This window comes from Neurospora tetraspora, assembly GCF_033439725.1.
Source record: "Neurospora tetraspora strain CBS 560.94 chromosome Unknown B0H65scaffold_9, whole genome shotgun sequence".
Classification (NCBI taxonomy): domain Eukaryota; kingdom Fungi; phylum Ascomycota; class Sordariomycetes; order Sordariales; family Sordariaceae; genus Neurospora; species Neurospora tetraspora.
Window position 1 is genome coordinate 1394777 of NW_026944391.1, and position 23925 is coordinate 1418701.

Here is a 23925-nt window from a genome sequence, read left to right on the forward strand (position 1 = left end):
GTGCGCCGTCATGGTGGGGGAGACAAACAACGGAGCTTGGTTCGGGCCGGCAACGGGCTGCTACTGTCTAACATTTGTTGCGGTGAATTGTAGGCTTATCTGTTAAGGACCCTTGTCAGCGTTACGTAAGCAGCCAACGGACGTCCAACGTCATGCATCGCCTTGTCCTCAATCTTGACACCAACGCTCGTCGATATCACCACAGAACGACACGCGCTCGCGCATTCCCTATGTTGAGTACCCTCTCCGATTGGTATCACACCATGTCCAACCCTTGCGACGGGCGCGATGCCCCTACGTGCGACCATGAGGCTGCTTGGTGGCCATCACCGTTCCGAGGATCCAGAGTTGATTGTCGTCCATGATACCGGTCGTCGAGAGGCCTGGGATTGGCAGGATTGCCTGGAACCTGTCGAGCGGTTGTATAACCAAGCCGAACACCTCACGGTCTAATACATTACACCTTTTGAATTCCTCTTACAGGCATCCATATGTCTTTATTACACCTTATGGTCAAACTTCAACCCATTTCCTGGGTCAAACAATGCCTAACTCATGCCGATGTGCTTCCAAATTATCACGAGGCATACTGAATCGGGAGCAGCTTGCCTTTTGTCAATGTACACTACCTTGGGGTTGAAGTTACAGTGAATGAAGTGTGCGATGGCAGTTTGAAGGGGGCACCATACCGTGTTTGGGATGTCAGAGTGGTGATCAAGAGAAAGATAGAAGTCGGGATTGCAAACCTTCAATGGATGGATCACGCCCCTAGAGATGCGGATTGAACACTCCATCTCAGACGGATCGTCACGTGCAGTGCCCTGTTGGAGAGTCGATGGTCTGGGACTGAAGAAGGAAGGCACGCAGCCCGCCAAGCTCGTCACTCGATACCCACCGACCGACACATCGGATCGAAGATGGAAGGAGTGAATTGGCCACTGGCCAAGTTGCCAACCAGACTTGACGAGGTCTCTTCGCCTTCACTTCACTTGTCGTAGAGGTACTCCTTCACTCAAACCTGAAACCTCTTCACTCCTCAACCGGACAAGACCCTTCACCATCTTTTGAGCTCTCTAATGTGCTTTGGTCGCTGATCTACTCCCGGAATCTTTTGAGCTCTCGATCTTTCCCTCCTAGCATTGCACCCTCTTTCGCCTTCGGTCGCGCAACGTATTTTTACCATTTACGCCTCGCTTTCGTTCTCGAGTCTCGATCCCTCCTTGCTGTCGACAGATTGCCACCAGGACCACATCCTTAACAACCATCAGATTCCGTCAGGATGCGGCTCAAAGCCTTCGTGCTCGCTGCTTTGGCGTCAGTCGTCAGCGCGGCCTACTGGATGGAGGAGATCCAGCACCAGGGCGTCGCCTCGTTCAACCCCGACAAATCCTACCAGATCTTCCGCAATGTCAAGGACTATGGCGCCAAGGGAGACGGAGTCACTGACGACACCGTCGCCATCAACAATGCCATCAGCTCCGGCAACCGTTGCGGCGGCGGTCCCTTCTGCAACGGAACCACCACTACCCCTGCTGTCGTCTACTTTCCTGCCGGTACCTACCTCGTCACTACCAACATCATCAACTATTACTACACCCAGATCATTGGCGATCCCACCACCATGCCTGTCATCAAGGGCAGCCCCAACTTCAAGTCCTACGGCGGCATTGGCTTGATCGACTCGGATCCGTACCTGAACAGCGGCAGTGAGTCTCCCTACGCTACCATCTGTCCCTTGTGTTTCCCCCTACTGACAGCGTCTGCACAGCCCTTCAGTTCAGAGCCACCAATGTCTTCTTCCGTCAAATTCGCAACCTTGTCTTCGACACAACCGATGTCCCGGGTACTGTTGCTGGCCTCCATTGGCCCTCATCTCAAGCTACCTCGATCCAGAACTGCGTCTTCAAGCTATCCTCCCGACCCGAGGATGATCACACCGGCATCTTCATAGAGGAAGGGAGCGGTGGCATGTTGGCGGACCTGGTCTTCTACGGCGGCAAGCAGGGTGCACAGTTCGGCAATCAGCAGTACACAATGCGCAACCTCACCTTCTACGGCTCCAAGACAGCGATCATGCAGCTGTGGAATTGGGGTTGGACGTACAAGTCCCTCAACATCTATGATTGCGACGTCGGCATCAACATGTCCAGCAACGCCGTTGGCTCTGTCACCCTTCTCGACAGCAGGTTCATTAACGTCAATACGGCCATGACTACCTTCCGTGGGGACATCAGCGTGAACTCTACAGGCTCGCTTGTGATCGAAAATGTGGACTACGTCAACGTTCCCATCGTTCTGCAGGGTCCGAATGGCCCTCTGCTACGGGGCAATCCTTCGGGACTGGTTCATGACGCAGGTTACGCAAGGGTAGGTTGTCAATCAACCACAAGATCCATTGAGCAAGAAGTGCTAACATTGTGATTTTCAGGGTAACACGTACACCCCTAATGGACCACGCGAGTACGAGGACCGCGATCAGGCTTACTTCCCTCAACCCACGACTCTCAAGCAAGACGGCAAATTCTACGAACGCTCCAAGCCTCAATACGAAACTTACGCGACCTGGGCCTTCCTCTCCGCCCGATCCTACGGTGCTGTTGGAGATGGAGTCACCGACGATACCGCAGCCCTGAACCACCTCTTCCAGACTGCTGCTCTTACATCGGGATCGGTAGCGTACCTCGACGCGGGATACTACAAGGTCACCGACACTGTTCACATTCCGGGAGGAGTTCGAGCTGTGGGAGAAGCTATGGCGGCGGTTATCCTTGGTGCGGGACCCAAGTTCTCGGACATCAACGACCCACAGCCTGTTCTTCAGATCGGAAATGTGGGAGAGGCCGGCTACGTTGAACTCAGCGACATCATTGTGTCTACCCAGGGAGGAACAGCAGGTGCTATCTTGATCCAGTACAACCTCAATCCTCCAGCTGGTTCAAGCTCCACCCTCGCCGAAATGCCACCTTCTGGTCTGTGGGACGTCCACACACGCATCGGTGGCTTTGCAGGATCTAACCTGCAACTCACTGACTGCATCAAGACTCCCGACGCCGTTGTCCACGCTGATGCAAAGTGCACCGCAGCATGGTTGAGCTTCCACGTCACCAAGAAGGCTGGGAATCTCTACATAGAGAACAACTGGTTCTGGGTTGCCGACCACGACATCGAGGACTTCAACAACACCCAGATCAGCATCTTTGCTGGACGTGGTGTCTTGATTGAAGGCAAGCGGGTCTGGCTTGTAGGCACCGCCAGTGAACATCACACACTCTACCAGTACCAGTTACTCAATGCGACCGACGTCTTCATGGGCCAAGCACAGACCGAGACGCCTTACTACCAGCCCAACCCGCCCGCTCCTTTCCCTTTCACCAGGATCGACACCACTCTTGGAGATCCCGATTTCCACACCGACTGCCAAAGCGTCCAGTACGGCACCAACACGACGGTCAACTCCGATGGTTCTCTCACCCTGGGAGGTAACCCAACATGTGAAATGGCATGGGGTCTCCGCATCCTTGGTTCACAAAACGTGGTCATCTTCGGCGCGGGCCTCTACAGCTTCTTCAACAACTACAACGTCAACTGCAGCACTCTTCGCTCCGGTGAAAACTGCCAGGCAAGAATCTTCTGGGCTGGACCCATAAACCTTGGCTCTGGCTTCAGTACCAGCATCCCTCCCAGAGATACAGGAGCAGGAAACCCCGGAAAGTTTGTAATGAGCAGCAGGCCGCCATCCCATCAGAACAAGACCAGCGGGTCCAGTGAAGAGGTTGCGGACCCGTGGGTCCAGGTCTACAATCTGAACACGGTCGGTAGTGTCAGCATGATAACGAGAGACGGCAAGGATTTGGCGGGTTGGAGCCAGAATCTGGCGACATTTGCGAACACTCTTGCCTTGTTTCACTATTAGGGGTGAGCTTGGCGGGAGTTGTTTGGCAAGGAAGGGAATGAAGGGAAGGACATCTGGCTAGGACGATGGACAGTATCAAGGCATCTGGATTCGATCTTTGGAGTCGTGCTGGGACACGGACATTGTAGATCGTCTTTAAACTGTACTTATACTACCTTCCGCACATAGCTTCTTGCACTGTTTTGGTACTTTTAAAACATTATTCTACTTTCAGGCGGGAGGTTGTGATGTGATATACACAGGTGAGCTCTCTTCTGATCCCATTGACATTGACAAGACTGAGAATGATAGGGCGTTCGAAGTGTCAAACGCGGTAACGCCAAAAGCAGCTGATCTGCACGACTTTGGATACGACCATGACACCCAAAGCAACTGGGCGAGAGCTCGTCAGAAGAAACCGAACACCTCACGGCCTAATACATAACACCTTCGGGATACTCTTGCACGCATTTCTGTTTCTTTATCACACCATATCGCAATCTTGCAACTGCCTTTCTTAACTAAAGCAAGCGGTATTGGACTGTCCATGTTCGGTTTCTTCTTACGACCACTCGGCCGTGGAACTGACCGTCTTGCACGTTGATCGTCATTTTGGTCACTCGTCCGTTTCCAGGTAATCTCCCTTCCAAACTTCCGGTCGACTCTTTGCCTCCCCATTCCCAACTTCTGTCCCACAGCCATCATTACCTTCACGGCCATGGGAACACACTTCAACTCCCAAAGAAGCTAGGCCGTCAAGATCAACGCCCGGATGGCGCAATTCCTCTGCTCTCTCGCGTACCACCAAGTCCACTAGCATGTCTCACAAGACCACAGGAAACCACAGTGCGGCTAGACGATACACAGATTGCATCAGCCATCAGCCAATACTTCATCCTGCCGAGTTCCACCAAATTGCAACGCAGTTCCACGAACTAGGTATTCGGTGCATACGAAAACACGCTTTGCCAGCACGCTCTGTGCTCTGAAGTGCGATTGTGAGTGACTGAACGGTCCCCAAGATCTATCCTCACTTGTCTACAGTCAATAGGCTACACTCGCCAGGGAGTGATGGTGGCATGGAAGCCCCGGCAATGATTCTGTTGATCAACATCGACCGACTTCTTTGACACCTCGTGGCCTAGTGTTGTGGCCGTAGTGGCGTGCACTAGACCGTTGACTGGACTGGGACTGGGATTCCCTCTCTTACGGCTGGGTGGAACGAAATCTCATCATATCTGAACATCCACTCTGCAGTACGCTATCCGATCCTAACCAAGGGACCGGAGTTTGTGTCTTGATGAAGCTTCTAACTGGCGCAACAGAACGTGTTCCCCTTCGATGCTCAAAGGTTGGCTGGTCAGTTGTGATAGAAGACCAACATGCAAGGTGGGAGTGGTTTCTCATGCCACAGATATGGCTAGAATGCCTCAATGAGTATCACAGCTCGACAGTCGGTAGCCGACGCCCAGGCCGCACATCCACACACAGAACCGCCACGAACTGCTGAGTTGAGAGCCATCCACACGAAAGCAGGCGTGTGTTGAGCGGATCACTGGTTCTCGGGTGCCCTACGGGCGCGGGTACCCTCCGTTTAGCTTACCCCGGGGTATCTCACAAGGAGCCTCTACGGGCGGGCTATCGACGGGTACTACGGCTTGGAGATGTTCATGTTTGCTTTGCTCGTGGATTTTTGGGCGTTCTCCTCATTCGAACGCTTTATCTAGCTGTTGACTCCGAGAGCAAGCGCCTTAAGCGAACGCTTCGTGGTAGTATCGGTAGGAATGCCTGCTAATGTACTGCTCATGTTAGGGAAAGCTCATTAGGGCTCCATGAGCAACACACCGAAGTACGCTATCATATCTCCGTTCCGACACACAAACGCTGTCGGCCTCCCCTCTTCCGATTACTGTGTCACGCAACGAGCAGATTCGGCTAGCCTACACCACAACTAGCCTTGTTAGGGGAGTGCAGGGCACATTTCCCATTTCCCCATCTCAGAACAGGACAGTCAGGGAGAATGCAGGGCGACGACGCCCTGTTCAGAGTGTGCCATGCCTCCCTCCTTCTGTCACTTGTATGAAGGTTCTGGATGCTGGAACACAGGCTCCAGACAGTAGAGGATTGTACGACGGTGACACAGCGGATTTGGGGTGACGCAAATAGCAAAGGAAATGATTGACGGGTCGAACCAGAAGCAAGAGGGAGCGGGGCTGGATGTGAAGACTGGGAGGGAAGTGAACGAGTGGTTGAACATGCACGACCAGAGAAATCTGGTAGACGGGACAGGGTGGAAGCAGAGGGAACTGACACTGTACATGTACACAGGCAACTGAACGGCTAAGACGGGCAAAAACATGGACACGCTCAAGACGGAAAGGGAAGCGGCAGGCATGGGGGTAGAGAGGGTGACCATCATTCGGTCTGGGGCTCTGTTCTGGGCAGGGCACTCATGGCAAGTAAGAGCATGCAGGAGTGTCAAGGATGACTGTCCCTGGCATTGGCAGGAATCCTTGAATGGTCTCCGTCCACTCACTCGTCTTGTGGTAGTTATCCCTCCTTTGAACTCCTCCATCCCCTCCCCAATTCCATCCAACCACATCCGTACAACAACCTGACTTGACGATTCTACCGCATACAGACTCGCCGATAACTCACAACTCACAACTCACTTTGGATTTTACGACTCCTGTCAACCAATTCATCACCACTAGAGCGGCGACCCCCACGGGCGCGCTGGCCAGAAACTCGCATTGATATCTACTGTCAGAAGATGCTATCATGAGCGCGTCACAAGTCATCTCTTCGTCTTCGACTCAATCTGAACTCTTCAACTTCGACCATCCCCTCAGTCCTGAAAGCGTCAGCGGTCATTCGTCTGACTCTGATAGCTCTTCAGGATCAGACAACAGCTCCTCATCGCATTCACATTCGCATCACTCCCCGATCTCAACTGCTAGCCATCACAGCCAGAATCATCATAATGTCGCGTATCCGTCGGCGGAACAGCAGCAGCAAGGACAGCCGGTTACCAGGGCGACTCCTACCAACAACACCTTGCCTGAGAGGCCACTGGTACCGACCTGCCCGGCTGATTGGGAGGCGAAGAAGGATATCATCTACGATCTGTATATGAATAAGAACTTTATACTGAACGATGTGGTCGAGATCATGCTGTCGACTCATCGGTTCAAGGCCACGTATGCTTCTATCGTGCCGGGTGTTTGGAAGACTCTTGACTAACTTCACTTCCGGATCAGGGCAAGAATGTACAAAGGCCAATTCGCCAAATGGCGATGGGCAAAGTACAACAAGTCGGGCAACACGAACGCGACGAAGCCGACCAAGTCTCGATCCATGCGAAGAAAAGGAGTAACCTCGTCGGGCTCAGGAAGCCATAGCAGCCACGGCCACGTTTCAAAGCCAGGATGCCAGTCGAACTTCATCTCGCAACCAGCCCAGATGATACGTCTCTACTTCCAGAGCGAGCCAACCTACCTCGTCGAGTCGACTCTACTGGCTTACGCCTCTTACATTGCCCGCTGGGCCGACCCCGAAAGAGAGACTCCGTGGAAGATGAACGGTCCAAGACCGCGGTTACATATCGCTAGCGGCGAAATCAACGCCGATGACCACGCCACCATGTCGTCGAACTCGATCCTGCAGAACATTGCTCTAGCGATCCGCCATCTCCGATGCAACAATCCCCAAGGAACAACCAAAGGCGGCGCCCTCCTGCGGTACGCCTTTCTCCAGATCGAAGAAGCCATTACCTCTGCCGACGAAGGCGACATTCAAGCAATCTGGGACTGCTGTCTCGCCGTCCCCCAACTCCTCATCCTCCACAACGCCTCCTCCACCCCCTCTCCCACCCACCCCAGCACCAAACCACCTCAGCCACAACCCCACCAACCCCCCTACGACATCCTCCCCATCTACATCCGCTTCCTCCACCACCTCACCACCCTCAAATACGCCCAAACAGGCTGCACCTCCCACCCCCTACACCAAATCTCTTCCTCGCTGCATCACCTCGTCACCACATCCGATTTTCCTTCCCTGCACCTCTTCATCACCCGCGCCTGGAAGTTGTGGATAAACACCTGTCGCCAACTGCGAGGAGAGACGGACCATGTGACTATCCACCTCAAGAGGGGCTACGTGATCCTCATGGACCCTGAACATGCCATCGTCAAGAACTTGGTGAGCGACTTTGGAGGATTGGTGAGGAGGGAGATGGAGCGGTGGGGGGAGGGGAAGACGACCGAGCGGATATTAGAGCTGGAGGGACTTTTGGGGAGGATGTATTTGCCGCTTTTTGATGCTGGTGTTGTTGTTGGTCCTGGGGCTGGGGCGGGGAGTGGGACAGGGACAGGAACAGGGGCTGGGCAAAGGGCGAGAGGAATGTTGGGGGGGTTGGTGGAACGGTTGGAGGAGAAATATCGGGTTAGGAATCGGGGGGTAATGGGAGCCGGAGTGGGAAGTATTGTCAGCATCGGCAGCGTCAACAGCAACGGTATCAACAACGTAACCAGCGCACCCAGACCGCACGCTCTCGCCCCAGGACCAGGACAAGGACAACCCCAAGGACCCCCAATCCCCATGCAAAACTGGGATTACCTGGACCGCTACCTCTTCTTCTCGGCGCACCACTTCCTCGCCTCCATCGCCGATCACGAAGGGGACGTTTCCACCGCCGTCGCATTACGGAGAAAGATCCTGCTTATGAACGGCGGCGGGATACCGGGCGTGCATACAACAACCTCTACCATTCCTGGACTCGGCATGGGCATGGGCATGGCTGGTATGGGAATGGGAATGGGTGTGGGCATCGGCATGGGAGTGGGTGGAATGACGGTAGCAGCAGGACTAGGAACAACAGGAAGAGGTGGAAAGGATCAGTTCTGGGTGCAAACAGCCCGCAAAATCGAGGCGTATTTGAGGGGGGTGCAGAGGTGGGAGGAGGCGGAGGAGGTTAGGGGGTTGTTGAGGGATAGGGAACGGGAGGTGGAGAGGGAGATGGAGAGGGGAATTGGATTGGAACAGGGGCGGGATTTGGGGCGGGATTTGGGGCGGGATTTGGGGATGCAAGTGATGGCTAGGAGTGGGAGTGGGAGTGGGAATGGGAATGGGAGTGCGGTTGCGGTACCTCTACTAACTACCCCTGGCCTGAACATGGGAGGAGGGAGGAGTATGAGTGTGCCTGCTGTGCCCTTTGTGCCTTATGGAGTGAGGAGTTTGGGGACTGCACATGGTGGCCGTCGGTCGTATGTCCCTGTTGAGCCCGGGATTAATACTGGTTTTGATCGACTCCCGCCGATTCCGATACCTCGTTCTGTCCCGGTTCAACAAGATATCCATGGCGGCAACAGAGGAGGGTTTGTGGTCGATGAGAGTCTGGCAGCAGACGAAGGGTTCGACGAATTCCATCAGTTCGAGAGGGCAGCATTGGACCTGAATAGTGCCAGTGGAAGTAGCAGTGGGAACAGCAGTGCTGGTGGAAGCGGCGGCGGCGGTTCTGACTTTCACCATAGAAGGAATGATGACAGGTATGAGGATCGTTGGGGCAGGTGGCATGAGGTTATGGCTTTGTGAGCTTGGAAGCTTGCAAGAAGGAAGTGGGCGATGGTGATAATGAGTGTGAGGGAAGGGATGCCCTGGCAACATCTGGACTCAAGGAGGAAGGAACACCGTGGTAAAGTTGTCGCACGGTTTACATGGAAGGATTATGGACTGACTGGTTTGCATTTGTTTTCAGGATCAATCTTAGCTCATCGTTCGGACTTACTTCTTGTTGTCATATTACACCATCTCTACACCATGTACTTTGCCTTATCCTTTAGCTTTCTTTTTTTCTTCTTGCTTCGGCGATACCTCTAGGCTAGGGTCTAGGCGCAATGGATTGCTTTCTGAACAAAAGTTGTTGAAGAGAGGCGCTTGCTTTTTGATGCCTTGGTGTTTTTGTTGCGTGTAGAAGGTGCACGCACCATAAGCGAAGTCACAGCGTTCCAAGCACATGGTAACACAACATCCCTGTCGTCGCACAAGATCATCAATTCTTGTCTCAGATTTCTCCTCTTTTGGTGTTGTTCTGGACGTTTGCGAGCGTGTGGTGGTCGTTCTCTCGGCCGAAGTGTATGATATCGGTTAGCCGAGAAATGGTTGACCTATGAATGACAGGGCTGAGTGATGGACGGTGGTGGGAGAGTTGAAGAGTTTCAGCTTAAGGAGGAAGGAAAGGGAGCGAGAGATGGTACCCTAACCCGCTAATGCTCGAGTAGGGGGTTCAAGTGCTGCGATTTGATGACCGTGGATTTTGGTATCGAGGAACGGTACTGCTATGATGTTCCTCGTAGAATTTGGAAGAGAGAGAACTGAGAAGGATTACGAAATGCGTCATGGACCAATCGAATACGTGCCAGTCCAAGATATTGCGCGAAACCGCGAAGACAGGACGGGAAAGGTTGTGGTGATGATGGGCGTTGATGGTCCGGTGTGGAAATTGCTGTGGCACTAACAGTCGCTAACAGACGATGAGGAGAGGGAAGCGACACTCCACTGAGGCATCAGAGGCAATGCCCAAATACCACTCACAAGGGTTCATCATGGATGGACCAACTCAAATGAATCCTTTTGGCAAGTTATCAATGCAAAGACGACAAGTAACGCTTCCGCCCGAGGTGTTGTGCTCCGGAAGAGTAATGATGACGTTCAGACTCGGTGGGGTGCCATCTCCATCTGCACCACTTATACGCTCCCAATTCGGACAAACACCACTTCCCGTGACCTAAAGTCGAAAATGTGATCAATATCTGCTCACAAACTCCCCTACCCAAAGAAGAAGAATGTTCTGGCCACGATACGTATCGAACAAGAGAGGGGCAGTAAAGTTTCAATTGATCAATCATGTTCCGCGCTTTTGGACACATGACGTTACGACCCTTTGACATCACCAGCTCCATTCGTGAGGGGAGTTTCCCGTAAATATATCTCAATCTCAACCGTGCTGCTTCTCATCCTCTCAGCCAGAGACACCGAAGAGACAAAGAGAAGAGCTCTTGAAGACCAGAACATAAACAAGCAAACCACCATAAGTCTATTAGAAACAAGAACACCACCCAAAATGTCTTCCTCCGAAAACAAAAACCAGCAGCAGGATCTCAACGCCCTCGCCGAGGAGGCCGAGCGCGACCTCAACACCTGGTATGCCAAGACGGGCCACCGACGCGCCGGTATCGAGGAAGAGGCACCCGGCATCAACGAATTAGAGGCGTCCAGGAAGTTTCCGGGAACCGAGATCCGGTACGGCGAGGACCTGTGCACCAACAAGTCGTGGGACAAGAAGATTCCGGAGCCGGAGGGCGGGGACAGGGATGATAAGGGGCAGTAAGTCTTGTCATTTTGTTGTTCTAATCCTTTGTGGTCCATGTCAGCACAGCAAAGCAAAGCAATGAAAAGAAAAGCAAATTTACTGTGTATGCTAACAAGAAATACACCACCACCACCACAGCCTCCTCCACGGCCACGCCTACGAAGGCATCGGCGGCCCCGAAGACAAAACCGCGCACATCTACCAACACTCGCCCGGCCGCATCGACGAGGAAGTCGTCAAAGGATGGGGCCTGGACCCGGTAAAGCTGACCGAAGAAACCTTTGACCCGTCACGGCCGGACCTGTTACCGCCCGACCAGGCGCGCGGGCACGGGTACGATAACACCGAGGGGGGACCGCACAAGTATCAGCAGAGCATATTGGAGAGCGGGAAGAGGGCGGCGGCGGCGAATGTGTTTGGGGAGGATACGGGTTTGGGGCTCCATCATCGAGATCTGCCGACGGGTGCGAGGGGGGGAAACAAGTGGCGGAGGGGATCGAAGTGGGAGGCGAGAGAGGGTGTACCCGACCAGGGGGCGGATATGAATGAAGTGCCGCCGAAGAGTGTGGTTGAGTTCAGTCACAGTCTGCACTAGATGACGGTGGGTGGATGGATGGATGGCTGTGATGGGTGGTGGGTGAGCTTGTATGATAACAGCGGTGGAAATAACTCAACTTACTCATTATGATAGTAGTGTATTGTGGACTGGACAAAAAGGATTCTTGTCTACCTATCTTTCCGGTCTCTTGTGTCTATCCGTCTATGCCTCGTTTGTAAGCTCAACATCTCTACCTACCCATTCGATTGTAATCTTTCAGACATCGGGGCAACACTTCCCGGCCCGTCGTCCTTCGTCCATCCCCTCCTGTTCCACCTCAATGGCTTTCTTCAACCTTCTTCTCACCCTCCGCCGCCGCCACCGTCTTCTGATGCTTCTCCAAACACGCCCTAATAAACCCCACCAACGGCGCCACCCACTCCTTGTTGACGGGGACATAATGTCCTCCCGGATGAACCACGACAACCGGCTCCTCACAAGCCTCAATCAGCCTCCTGCTCCTAGACTCCTCCACCACCGTATCCAAACTCCCCAAGACATGCATCGTAGGCGTCTTCACCTTGGGCTCCCACAACCACCCCAACTCGGGCGGCAGCGCGAAGAACCCACTGTAGCTCACACAGAACTTGAGCGGCTGCCCCTTATTCGCCTCCCTGATCTGCTTCGCCCAGGCCTCGTGCTCGGGCGTGAGGACAGGACGCGGCTGGCCTGGTTCAAGATGCTCCATAGCCGCAGTCAACATAGCAGCCATCGCTCCTCCCTGACTAAACCCAATAACACCATCAATGACCTCGCTCCTCACCACCCCCTTCAATTCCTTCGGTTCCTCAGCCCCTTCCTCAGCCACCATCCCGTCCACGACTTGCTTTCCCTCAAGATTAACCTTCTCCATCGTCTCCGCCAACCGCTCAAACCCCTCGTTAATCAACCTATAATTCCAGGTTGCCTCCTCCCGCCTGAACCAAGCCCAGCTATCCGTCAATTCCTTTTCCTCCCCCGGGCCGGAGTCCGAAGAGGCTTGGTAGCCCGGGATGTCGGAGACGGAAAGCCGGTTGGGGGCGGTGGGGTAGATGAGGGTTGGCACGAGGTTGAGGGGGGCGAGGGCTTTGATGAGGAGTTTTTCTAGGGCGCGGGTTTTGGCGCGGAAGAGAGGGCCTGATTGGGTGTAGCCTGTTTTTGGCGTGTTAGCTTCTGCTTGGGGTCGATGGGGAGGAGGGGGAATATTGGTTTGTGATGGAAGGTGGGTGGACGGGGAATTGATGGTTGGGGTTAAGGATGGTGATGGTTTGTTGGTGGTGATAAGGAAAATGCAATGAGGTGAGCGCGGTGAGTGAGGTGAACCCATTCGGTGAGATGCATTGTGCCGCGGGGCCGGCGCGATGAGGGGCAATTGTCCGTGCAATCGGGAACCGTAAACCTACCATGAAGCATCAATATCCTGACCTCCCTCTTGACCGGCTTCGGTTTCGCATTGGCGGCATTAGGATGGGGAGGTCTGTTTTGCTTCTTGTTGTTTTGCTGCTGCTGCTTTTGCTGGGCGGGCGCATTGGCATTGGGCGCCGGTGTCGATGCCGATGACTCGACGGGTGTTGATTGCGCGCTGTCGGCCATTGTGTGACTGGGAATAAATCGGGATGCCCTGCTGATTGAAAAGGATCGCGAGGTTGGTTCGGTGTATAGAATCCCAAATGATCTGGCGGGAGTGCGGATGAGGATGCGGAACATGTTCAGAGGTGAAAAGGATGAGTCGTGTCCATGTCACTGAGACGGCGGATTTTCGGCTGAGCTCGCTGCGCCCGTTCGGAGCCTGGTGAGATTAGAAATCAGGGGGCAAGATAAGGACAATGCCACCAGCGTCACAAAACAACACATACGAACGTTATAAAGCTGTTGTTTATTCCTCATTTATTTGGTCTTTTCTAGGGTTCATATATTCACCCACCTTCGACTTTAATGCTAACTTACAAACAACCCAAATATTCCCAACTCCCCAGAACAAAAGTATGTAACCTCTGCTAATTCCCAGGTATCCGTGAGATACAAAACGATCTCTCAACATGGGCCGTGAATGGGTCTCATTTCTCTATGCCAGAGAGAACACATCCATATCAATGGGAACATGATGTGAATGCGATTCGACACGCCGAAGCGCGTCTGCTGGCAACTGCTTGGAGTCAAGCATGTGGTATCCCCCGGTGGCGCAATGGACTGTTGGGCGGATGTGGGTGGAATCGCATCTTCGGAACTTGCACGCACTTGCCATGCCATAACCGCGCTTGGACAGATCGGCAAGCTACTGGAGTGGTACGGTGCCCGGTGGGAGGATGCGCTGTCGCTGGGGGAGACGTTCCAGATGTATTCGCGGGATCTGATGGAGATGCTTAGGGGGAAGAAACAGCAGATGGGACAGAGGCAGGTTCACAAGGGCAGGAACAACGACAGGTTCACAAGGGCAGGAACAACGACAGGTGCAAGGCCAAGGGCAAACACTGTCGAAGTGCACAGAGTGGGCGTTGAGACGAGGGCACGAGAATGAACGAAAGTGGTTGACTTGATTGATTGAAGGAAGGAGAAAGAAAGAGGAAAAGGAGAAGGTGGGGAATCCTTCGATATATATATAAGTAGATCCGTGTTTGGATCGATAATTGTTAAGGTATGCACCTTATGCTCAACAAACACAGGGACTAGGACGGGCGCATACGCATGGACCGGGAGGATGGGAGAACCACCAGCAGCATCAACAACACCAACAACACCAACAACACCAACATCTACATCAACAACATCAACATCAACGACAACAGAATTCGGGACCACATCATCGGCCCCAACCGATCTGCTGTGTCGGGTGCACCCGTCGCCCATAATCGCTCCATGTTCCCCCCGCTACTGCTCTCCCCTTCTTCCTCTTCGCACATCGTTGTTGTTGTTGTTGTCGTCGTTCGAATCGCAAATGGGCGCATGTCACGGCCGTCTTGAACGCAATATCCGACATCCGACACACACAAGTCACTTCATTCCGGCTTGTTTCTCCCATTATAATACACTGGCGCCAGTTCCTGCTGATGAAGATAACGGTCCATTGGGGGGTCCATTGGGGGGTAATCGGGGTTCTCGATAGGTCTAGGGTCTGCCAAAAGCTGTCTTGTTCGTGTCGTCTATTGCATCATCGCACCATCGCCTCTTTCTTTCTTTCTTTCGAAGGATCGCTTAGTGGGCGGGCTTGTTCTTGGCGTAGATGTTGCGGGGGTCGTTCTTCCACTCATCGGCTGTTTGTTTGTTGGGTCAGTCGGGGGGTCCCATCGGGGAGGACGGAGATAGCCTATGGGACATATAGAGAAGGTCGCGACGTACACTGCATGAGAGCGCCCTGGAGAGAGTTGATACCGTAGGCGATGACCAAACCTGCGCCGTGTCAGTTTTTGCTCCTCCCAAGATCTATCCTTGTCGCAGTGTATGTATCATCATGGTCGGACATGTCGTCGGTGCGTTCGGCGATCGGACCGGGGGATATCAACGGTCGCGGGGGAGCATACCGGCAGCGAAGAAGGGAGCCATCGGCCCCACTGTTTACAGAGGCATTAGCAGACATTCTTTGAGATGCAGAAGGGATCCTGGGACGGCAACATACAAACGGGGGCGGGGAACTTCTTGAGGGGGGTGACGCCGAACCAAGACATGTTGACGGTATTTGCGGGCTAACTGGGTTGAAGTCCGGGAGTGGGTTTGTACAAGAGTGACGGAAGAAGGGTCGGCTCTGTCAAGGCGAGCGTTTTTCGTGAGCTTGCCGTCCGCGGCCGATTGGATGTTGTTGGTGCCTTGAGTGTCAGGTGTCAATATTTGCTCAGAGGCCCAAGCTCCAAGCTGTGCTTTCCTCAAGTTAAACGTGTTGCAAATGGTCCGTGCTTCAAAGTCACCGACTGGCGGCACGTGGAAACCTTTCTCCGCTTTGACTTGTGACAAATGACTCCATTTCGTGACATCACACCCCGCACTCCCGTTTGCGGGAACCTAACGGTCCCGTCTGGAGCTGCCTGTTTTCCTTGGTTTCCATTGGTTGACTTGCTGTCACGGATGGAGTTTGAGGACCCTGCTGGACTACTCCTCTTTGCTTGGTCTCGCCAGTGCTCGCTTCAGGGCACTTGCAGGGCAGTGTCACTGTTGGTCGTTGTCAACATGGAAACAGGGCAAAGTAAACAAGACATCCGGAAATAAGGGGTCTCGGTCGGTGAAGCCAGCAGCCAGCAAACCACGAGAGCTTCGAGTAAAGCTATTTGAAATCTTGTCCCCGTAAAGAAGTGTAAAGAAGTGATATTATTCACCGTTCCCTCCTCCTTCTGGAAGTCAACATCTCCCCCCTTTCTCCATTTGTTTACTTGCAGCATACAGCATCCAGACATACATCCGAGACCAAGACAGTTAGACTGCGGGGAAACAAGACTCATCAACAACACCTCCTCATTGCTACCCTAGAAAGTCATCGTTGCACAACCTACCCGACACTCCCCCCATCCAATAACTCTTGATCTCCTCCCTCCCTCTTTTCACTTTCATCCGGAGAATAACTCTTTCTCTTTTCCGTTCATCACACCTTTATCTCCGTCGTTCCATTGCTGGTTATTGCTGCCCGTTGTGCGTGTGCGTGTGCTTCACATCCCGTGCCGTGCAGTACAGTACCAGTGTTTGGTTGTCAAGGAGAGAAAGGAAGCTTCCCCGCACGCAAAAGGAACGCCTCCCCGCTGTCTGCTGTCTGTCTGTCTGCCGTCTGCCCGTGTCAAAGCTGCTTCCCCCGGAAAGGAACACAACAAACCAACCCGTCTGCCACTTTCCTTTTGGAAGACGTTGTCCAACCTCGGAATCAAACCACAACACAGCTAGATCGTGCCATATCAACCATATCGACCCATTCCACGAGTTTCGCGGTTCCCTGTTCTTTAGTTGTTTCGCGACAGTCGCATCAAGTATACATACCCCAGGTATACTCGGTCAACTTGCACGAAACAGATACAACCGTCAACCGAACCCGACCGCATTCGTCACGGTCACTTGTCGCATTCGACCAGCAAGCACCACTTCGAACTCGCAACATCTCTCGAGACTTGAACTTCCTCCGGACAAACACAAACAACATCCTTAGACGACTACCAGAACACCACTGCACTCAACAAGATGCTATCACGACAAGCCCTGCGCGTCACCATGCGCCCAACCACCCTCGCCGCGGGACTGCTCCGGCCCTTCTCCACCACTCCCACGATCCTTTCCCCTAAAACCCCCTCCCTAGCCGACATCAAACCCAACACAGTCGACTCCTTCAACGCCAAACAAAAGTTATTCCGGGAGCAGCTAGCAGAGCAGAAGCGACAGCAGGAAGCGAGTGCGTTATCATCTATCCTCTCCAATTCCTCCAATTCCCCCTCTTCCACCTCCAACTCCCCCACTTCCAATTCCACTCACACCCCTTCCTCCAAAAAAACAGAAGCAGCCCAACTCGCCGCCGCCGAAGCCGCCGCCCACGAACCGCCTCGCAAAGCCGGGCCCCTGACGAATCTGATTTATGGCACAAAGGAGGGCAGGGAACTAGATGCCCAGCTCGAAGCGAGTTTCAGCCAGGTGCTGGCGCGCGGTAAGTATGTGCACAGCATCACGTTTGACCAGGTCAGACCGGAGTGCGTGGATGAGTATGTCGGGCTGGTGGGCGAGTGGTACCCGAAGTGGGCAAGGGATCCGGAGAATAAGGTGCATTTGGTCGGGAGCTGGAGGGGGGAGGTGGGGGATGTTGATACTTTTGGTACGTCTTGTCCCGTTCCGTTCCTTGGTCCGTCGTGAGAAAATCCTTAAAATTCATGACGCTGCGCTGGCCTTTTTTTTTTTTCCATTGCTCGCTGCGCTCGAGGGTCGGGTGTTCTTAGTCGCTGTCTCTCCTTCCTTGGCAAGCTGCTATTCGGCTAGGCTATTCGTGTGCGGCGGGATGCGAATCGAGCGAAGCGAGGAAAGAAAGAAAAAAAAAGAAGGCCAGCGCAGCGTCACCCACTGCAATGGAAAAGAAGAAGCAACTTAAGAAAGCTGCTAACAGAAGAAAAAAACATCGACAGTCCACATCTGGGAATACCAACGCTACACAGGCCTACACTCCTCCCTCTCCTCTCTCAGTTCGCACCCCTCCTACCCTACCTTCTCCCGACAACTCGCCCCCCTCCTGCACAAGCGACACACCTCCCTAATGCAAGAATTCTCCTTCTGGCCCACCACCCCGCCCCGTCAACTAGGCGGTATCTTCGAGTTACGCTCCTACACTTTACACCCCGGTAACTTATTGGAGTGGGAAACGCACTGGCGGAGAGGACTGAAAGCCAGACGCGAGGTGATGGAAGGGGTGGGGGCTTGGTTCGTGCAGATCGGGGAGCTGAATACGGTGCATCACTTGTGGCAGTTTGCGGACCTGGAGGAACGAAGAAGACAGAGGGAGGAGAGTTGGGCTATAAAGGGGTGGGCGGAGACGGTGCATAAGACTGTGCCGTTGATTCAGACGATGAAGAGCAGGATTTTGGTGCCCATGCCTTGGAGTCCTGTTGCGTAAACAGCCTGGGGATTTGGGTCAGTAGGGGAAAGGAGATGGATTTGAAGGAGATGTGATGGGATATGCTGGGATATGATGGGCTTTGGGATCTGGGAGCAGGTAATGAAGAGATGGACGAATTTCTGGAGCTGGAAGGATAATTAGGGATCATGTGTATATGCTGCGTTTTGTAATGTCTGGAATGTTAGGCGAGCTGGACGAATATTGCGGTTAGGTTTGGTACTTCATCAACAAATACCATTCGTATTTGTACTCATTCTCAAGAAACATTACCACCATGCTACTGATAACCGAAGCGCCTGCTAAACCTCCATAGACTGTGACTACGGACAACAATGCCGAAAACAACACATGAATCCCTTGGTATAAAACGTCCTATCCAACTCCAGCCAATGCGAACAACAACACCAACGACTTCCATATACACTGTCAGCCTCCCGTGTCCCGTCCGACCCGAAATAAGTCTCACTACTCCCCTTCAAGGACAGTAGCCGTCTGGCCCTCTAATCCTCCAGCTCCTCTCCCATGACCGCTGCCAAGTTCCTCCGTGCCAAGCCCAGCGTGTGTCCCAAAGCCGTCAGTTTCGCCGCCAGTGACAACAGACTAGGATCAGCACTTTCCACTCGGACTTTTTCCCTCACAAAGACGTCCACTTGTGGCTGCTGTTGCGGCTTCGTCCCCGTCCCCGCCGTCTGGGTAGACCTCCCACTGCTGCTCGACGGCATCACACCCCCCGGACTCCCCATCGGCCCGATGTGTTCCTCCCCAGCGCAACAAAACCCAAACATCCTATCCGCCTCATCATGCTCCAGCCTCCGCGCGGTACCAATCGCAAACGCGAGCTTGGTCCCGAAACCGACAGGGGCGCCGGCGGCTTCGAGACTGCGCAGCCAAAGGACTATGCTGCTCTCTTGGATACTCAAATGGAAACTTACAGGCGGTATCGGTGTCGCTCCAGGATTATTATTCGACGCGGCCGCGGTAAGCGGAGGATCGAAATGCGAAGGAGCAATCGACCTCGTAGTCCAGGAGGGATCGGCGGCTGTTACTAGCGGAGGACCTTTCAGGATGGCGCATGATTCGGAAATCGATTGCGAGAGGAGACGGAGTTGGGAGGAGAGGAAGGCGGCGGACGAGAGTTGCGGAGATGAGGATCGTGATTTGGAGGACGCGGAATCGGATGCGAGAGAAGGGTCAGAGGACTCGGTCGGGTATGTGAAGGAGAGCGTCATGGTTAGAAGGTCGAGGGAGTGCGTGAGGAGGGTGTGTAAAGTGACTAGTGGCGCGAGGTGGATTGGGTGGTCGGGGTTTATGGTGAGGGTTTGTTGGGGGAGGGTGCGTAGGCGGAGGTGGATGGTCTGGTTGGAGGACTGTTAGTTGGTGTCTGGAGGGGACAGTTAGTTAGGTGATGGACGAAGATGACTGACCCCCTTGACTATCCGTGTGCCGACCCGGGTGATGTGCCCCTTGACAATCTCGTTTCGTGGTGTGCTGAGTACCAAGGTGCTGCCCGGGTCTATCGGCGCAAGCAGCGCATAGCAGTCTTCGAGGCCATGTTTGAGGTTGGTGAGGGTTTCGCGGAGTTCTTGGACGAGCCAGTCGAGTTCGCGTTCCTGTCGAGGAGGAGGGCGCGCAAAGGGCGAGTCAATTAGCTCCCAGCCTTCAGATATATCTACTGCCATTGTTTTGTATGCAGACCGAGGAGCGCATGGAGATGACGGATGTGCTTACTTGGCATGTTTCGACGGCGGTTTTAAGGTGCTCTGGCGCAATAGGTGGCCAGATCTCGACAGACATGGTTGACGATGGTCGCGTAGGGTATTATTGGTGATTCGTGTTGTTGGATCAGGCATCCATCGTATCAAATGGTTATTGTGTCGTGGCCAGAAGAATACTCGATGGATAAGATGCTGCCTGTTGTGGTGTTTTGCTGGAGTTGAAGTCGACATGAACACTGGACAGCAATTGGGACAATGACGGATGCTTGATGCATGGAGCCAAGTGGGGAGCTTCGCGGCCGTGGAAGCACGCTAAGCCGCATGCAGTAGGCGGTGAAGCGGCAAGAGAATCTGGGGTTGTAAGTGACCCCACCCTCTTGAATCTTAACTGTTCAGTTTCTTGATTCAGCATTTGTCCCGGCGCAACACCCGTTTGGCCACCTTGTTTACAATCACCAACGAACATTCAAACGCCCAGTTGCACTTCACCAATTCATCACCCAAAAGACTACATATCCCTTGATCAATTATACGACCTGCGCAAAACCTTGAGCAATCCAAGCATAAAAAGACAGCCGGCGCACCAGGCCCAACCTAGGCAGCTCTCGATTCTCAATTCCAGATTTCCAACTCGACACTCTGGAATCGCGTCGCGCAAAGTCTCCTCAGCCCAGCCAGCCACCATGGAGGCATCAACAACGCCCAAACCGCTGCCTAACCGGCCAGACCAAAAGATGCCACCTATCCCCAAAGGTACGCGTGTCCTTCCCCTCGTCCCATTCGCTTTCCCAGTGTCCCCCTTCCCTTCCCTCCTCTCCAGCTCCTCAACTGCTCTTGACAAAAGTACTAACCCGCTATCTTCTCATCCTCAGGCTCCCGCATCCAAAAACGTCCTCTTCCCGCCCCCCTCTCCCACCGCCTCTCCTCCTCCAACACCTCCCGCTCCTCGACTCTTTCCACAATACCAACCGACATCGACGGCTTCCGCCCTCCACCGCGCGCTCCTCACACGCTCATCATAAAAGTCACATCCTCGGCGCCCTTCATGTCCCTCGTCAAGCGCGTGCGCAAGGGGTTGGAGTCTCGATCCTCGCTTTCGCGACAACAATCTACAAAAGGTTTGCCTTTGACGGCGAGGATAGCTGCTCTTGACACGACTGGAGGAGGGGGCAATAAAGAAGGAGGGGGAAATGGGCTGGGGCCGGTGGAGGATGCGCTGGATGATGTGGTTCTCGTCGCGACGGGGAGGGCAATTCAGAAAGCGGTGGAGGTGGGGTGTTTCTTTACGAGGGAACGGGATCTGATGGTGTTGCTGAGGACGAGGACGGTGAGGGGGGTGGATGATGTTGTTAGGGCAGAAGAAGAAGATGGTGGGGAGGATGGGAGTGCGGAGGAGGAGGAGAGCGGGGCGAGGGTGAGAGCTGTTAGCTGTGTGGAGGTGGGGGTTCGGTGGCGGGCGACCTGATGAAGAGGAATTGGACGTGAAGCGGGAGAACGGGGTTTTAGGAGATGGGATGGTCAGGAAGAAACATCCACGGAGTTCAGGTTTGAGTTCTACAAGTATATCCAACACATTTGGGATATGGAGTTATGGATTTACAGCATTGGATGGCCTGCTTACCTCTAGGTAGGGCAGTCGCCAAGCGGTGGACTTGGGTTCTGAAGAGGAGGATCGCCGCGCAGTTTTGATACAGCTTGGGATGCTATGGTCCCAGCAATGATACCACGAAGTATTCGGTGAAGCTATCGTCGTTTTACCCATCAGCCATTCACTGTTTGTTACAAGGCGTTTTGCCCAAAGATTTCCGTCGTCTTGGCGTTTGCTTGCTGCATTCAACAACGGCATAATCCGTTCACCATGCTTTCGGTATTAGCGAGGGAGATATAGCGGTGAACCGGTAGGGTTTTTCCACTTGACCAAAGATTTCGCATAGCTAGCCGAATCGGATCGCTTCTCACGACAAATCGAAGCCACCGTTGGTTTCATGTTCGGCTCTTTCCGGCCTGTGTTTCAGGCCGCCTTGGGTCGCCGAGGCTTTTTACCGTGATGGCGGTTTCGCAGTTTCGGGCGTCTGCTCATGGGACCATGGAAGAAGACCAAGCTGCGAACCGGGATTAGCTATAACAGGGCTAGCTATGGCAGGGCTTTTGGATCGTGGCGTGTTTCGACTTTCGAGAAGCCTGTCGATATGATGCTGTCTCCCTTTGCCACGACGCGACAATGTTTTCGTGGTGGTGGCTTTTCTACGGTGATGCACCTTACCGTGCATCGGTTCGTATCACGGAATGCTGCATTGAGAAGAACGGTTGTGGGTAGGTGAAGGGTTCGACCTTCGTCGGGTAAAGGTGTGAGCGGTGTTACTAGAAACCCACGATGACAGGCCCCGGCTCATTGCTGCTTGCTTGTGTCAAAAACAGGACATGAAGGAAAAAGGAGATGTTTCCATGGTGGACTTGGTGACCATGATGGTGTGACCAGCTGCGACCACGTTTCTGAGGCTGCAGGCTTCCTTTCCAGGCTCCATCCATCCAGCCAATTGCCTCATGGTCGCTAAGCACGTCAACATGAAGCAAATGGAGGCGAGCGTACCCGATCAAATGTTCTCATTTCCCGGCGATGACTCGTTTTCTCTTACACCCGTCGCTCACCGCAAAATCGCAAATATCTCCCCACGATCTGATGTGTCTTAATCGGGCGAGGCTGACTGTGATCAACATGTCGGATGCCCAACCCGAGCAGCGTCGAACAAGCTTTTCGTCAACAAGGGTCTGAACCAATCTCGCGGGGTGGATTTTCTGATGTGTCGGGGATGCGATGAGGGATGAGCCGATGAGTTCCGGGGGGAGCAAGGATTCCAAAACGGTCGCAGATTTTCGGCGATGAGTGACGATAAGCAGGAGATCTTAACAAAAACAGCGACAAAGAGGATCCAAGAGGCTCTTCACCGTCCAAACTCAATTTGAGAGGTTGAATTGAGACGGCCAGAAACAGTTTAGCGCCAGGTACCATCTCTTCCCGACTTTTCTCCCCGCACGGTCCACCTTGTCCTTTCTACCAATGAAAAATCGCGGTCGGGCAACACGGGCACACGGCAACGAGGCAACTACCCAACTGGGACGCAGGAACTCACAAGCGAAGCGATTCCCACGCCGCATCACGCCGCCAGTCCACGGGCGCAATCCAGGAAATCCACGCAACAAATCACAGACGGGAACTCCCTGCCGCCGACCAAATTGCGCAAATTACACTTTGGGTGCTAGCGGTGTCCGAGGTGAAAAAAAATCCCCCAAACCACTCACGCCACCGACGTCGTCACCAGTGGATTGCGCTGGATTGCGTTGGGGATGTGGTTCTGTCGGTGATAATTTGCTGACCTGATGTTGTAAGGTGGGATCAGCGATAAACGGTGCGTGACAAACATCGAGCCTCTCGTCGGCCAAAAGTTGGCAAATTGAAGCCTGGAATCCAGAACTCTCACGATGTCAACAATGCGAAGAAACGCCGCCCATTGCACGGCCACATTGGCGCATTCCTCCTTTCGCGTAAACACAAAGCGCAAATAGTTGCATCCTTTTTCACACGACGCCAGTGTGGTTTCAATAAACCTCCCATTCAGCCCGGGATGTAGGCCCGAAACCAAGTGCCCGAAACACCCTCGCCCACGGACCATGTTCGTCTCAAAAGAGTCGGAAAAGTCAGAAATTCTGGGGAAGCAAGAGTTCAACAGACGCTAAAGAAAAGCGCAATTTCCTGCAAGCTTTTCCTTGGAAATGAGGTGCCTGATACCTGCCGCGCGAGGTGAC

At 53.7% G+C, this 23925-nt stretch overlaps 9 protein-coding genes across 9 annotated transcripts; 6 read left to right on the forward strand and 3 right to left on the reverse strand.

Annotated features, from left to right (window-relative positions):
- The first annotated feature begins 960 nt into the window (after positions 1 to 960).
- Positions 961 to 4120, forward strand: B0H65DRAFT_340075 (pectate lyase superfamily protein-domain-containing protein). Its single transcript, XM_062823628.1, has 3 exons — positions 961 to 1706; positions 1769 to 2367; positions 2429 to 4120. Exons 1-3 carry the CDS (start codon positions 1280 to 1282, stop codon positions 3911 to 3913), a joined length of 2511 nt encoding a protein of 836 aa, XP_062677187.1. The 5' UTR covers positions 961 to 1279; the 3' UTR covers positions 3914 to 4120.
- Positions 4121 to 6540: 2420 nt separating this feature from the next.
- On the forward strand, positions 6541 to 9641 carry B0H65DRAFT_583419 (uncharacterized protein). The gene is made up of 2 exons (XM_062830880.1): positions 6541 to 7092; positions 7153 to 9641. The coding sequence occupies exons 1-2, from the start codon at positions 6674 to 6676 to the stop codon at positions 9485 to 9487; spliced, it is 2754 nt and encodes a 917-aa protein (XP_062677188.1). The 5' UTR covers positions 6541 to 6673; the 3' UTR covers positions 9488 to 9641.
- A 1037-nt stretch (positions 9642 to 10678) lies between these two features.
- B0H65DRAFT_480671 (uncharacterized protein) lies at positions 10679 to 11989 on the forward strand. The gene is made up of 2 exons (XM_062827593.1): positions 10679 to 11278; positions 11403 to 11989. The coding sequence occupies exons 1-2, from the start codon at positions 11016 to 11018 to the stop codon at positions 11857 to 11859; spliced, it is 720 nt and encodes a 239-aa protein (XP_062677189.1). The 5' UTR covers positions 10679 to 11015; the 3' UTR covers positions 11860 to 11989.
- Positions 11990 to 13658, reverse strand: B0H65DRAFT_480674 (serine hydrolase-domain-containing protein). Its single transcript, XM_062827594.1, has 2 exons — positions 13245 to 13658; positions 11990 to 12993 (listed from the first exon to the last, which is right to left on the reverse strand). The coding sequence occupies exons 1-2, from the start codon at positions 13546 to 13548 to the stop codon at positions 12140 to 12142; spliced, it is 1158 nt and encodes a 385-aa protein (XP_062677190.1). The 5' UTR covers positions 13549 to 13658; the 3' UTR covers positions 11990 to 12139.
- On the forward strand, positions 13636 to 14802 carry B0H65DRAFT_583427 (uncharacterized protein; the record flags this gene model as incomplete). The annotated part of the gene is made up of 2 exons (XM_062830881.1): positions 13636 to 14239; positions 14512 to 14802. Exons 1-2 carry the CDS (start codon positions 13952 to 13954, stop codon positions 14800 to 14802), a joined length of 579 nt encoding a protein of 192 aa, XP_062677191.1. The 5' UTR covers positions 13636 to 13951.
- On the reverse strand, positions 14789 to 15785 carry B0H65DRAFT_340136 (ATP synthase j chain-domain-containing protein). The gene is made up of 4 exons (XM_062823629.1): positions 15455 to 15785; positions 15360 to 15389; positions 15178 to 15228; positions 14789 to 15092 (listed from the first exon to the last, which is right to left on the reverse strand). The coding sequence occupies exons 1-4, from the start codon at positions 15501 to 15503 to the stop codon at positions 15034 to 15036; spliced, it is 189 nt and encodes a 62-aa protein (XP_062677192.1). The 5' UTR covers positions 15504 to 15785; the 3' UTR covers positions 14789 to 15033.
- Positions 15786 to 16630: 845 nt separating this feature from the next.
- Positions 16631 to 18666, forward strand: B0H65DRAFT_340270 (NIPSNAP-domain-containing protein). The gene is made up of 3 exons (XM_062823630.1): positions 16631 to 17200; positions 17309 to 17614; positions 17919 to 18666. Exons 1-3 carry the CDS (start codon positions 16993 to 16995, stop codon positions 18401 to 18403), a joined length of 999 nt encoding a protein of 332 aa, XP_062677193.1. The 5' UTR covers positions 16631 to 16992; the 3' UTR covers positions 18404 to 18666.
- B0H65DRAFT_480681 (RAVE subunit 2/Rogdi) lies at positions 18655 to 20390 on the reverse strand. Its single transcript, XM_062827595.1, has 3 exons — positions 20135 to 20390; positions 19831 to 20016; positions 18655 to 19761 (listed from the first exon to the last, which is right to left on the reverse strand). Exons 1-3 carry the CDS (start codon positions 20198 to 20200, stop codon positions 18907 to 18909), a joined length of 1107 nt encoding a protein of 368 aa, XP_062677194.1. The 5' UTR covers positions 20201 to 20390; the 3' UTR covers positions 18655 to 18906.
- A 149-nt stretch (positions 20391 to 20539) lies between these two features.
- On the forward strand, positions 20540 to 21586 carry B0H65DRAFT_534304 (Rpp20 subunit of nuclear RNase MRP and P-domain-containing protein; the record flags this gene model as incomplete). Its single annotated transcript, XM_062828998.1, has 2 exons — positions 20540 to 20874; positions 20994 to 21586. The coding sequence occupies exons 1-2, from the start codon at positions 20805 to 20807 to the stop codon at positions 21584 to 21586; spliced, it is 663 nt and encodes a 220-aa protein (XP_062677195.1). The 5' UTR covers positions 20540 to 20804.
- Positions 21587 to 23925: the final 2339 nt, after the last annotated feature.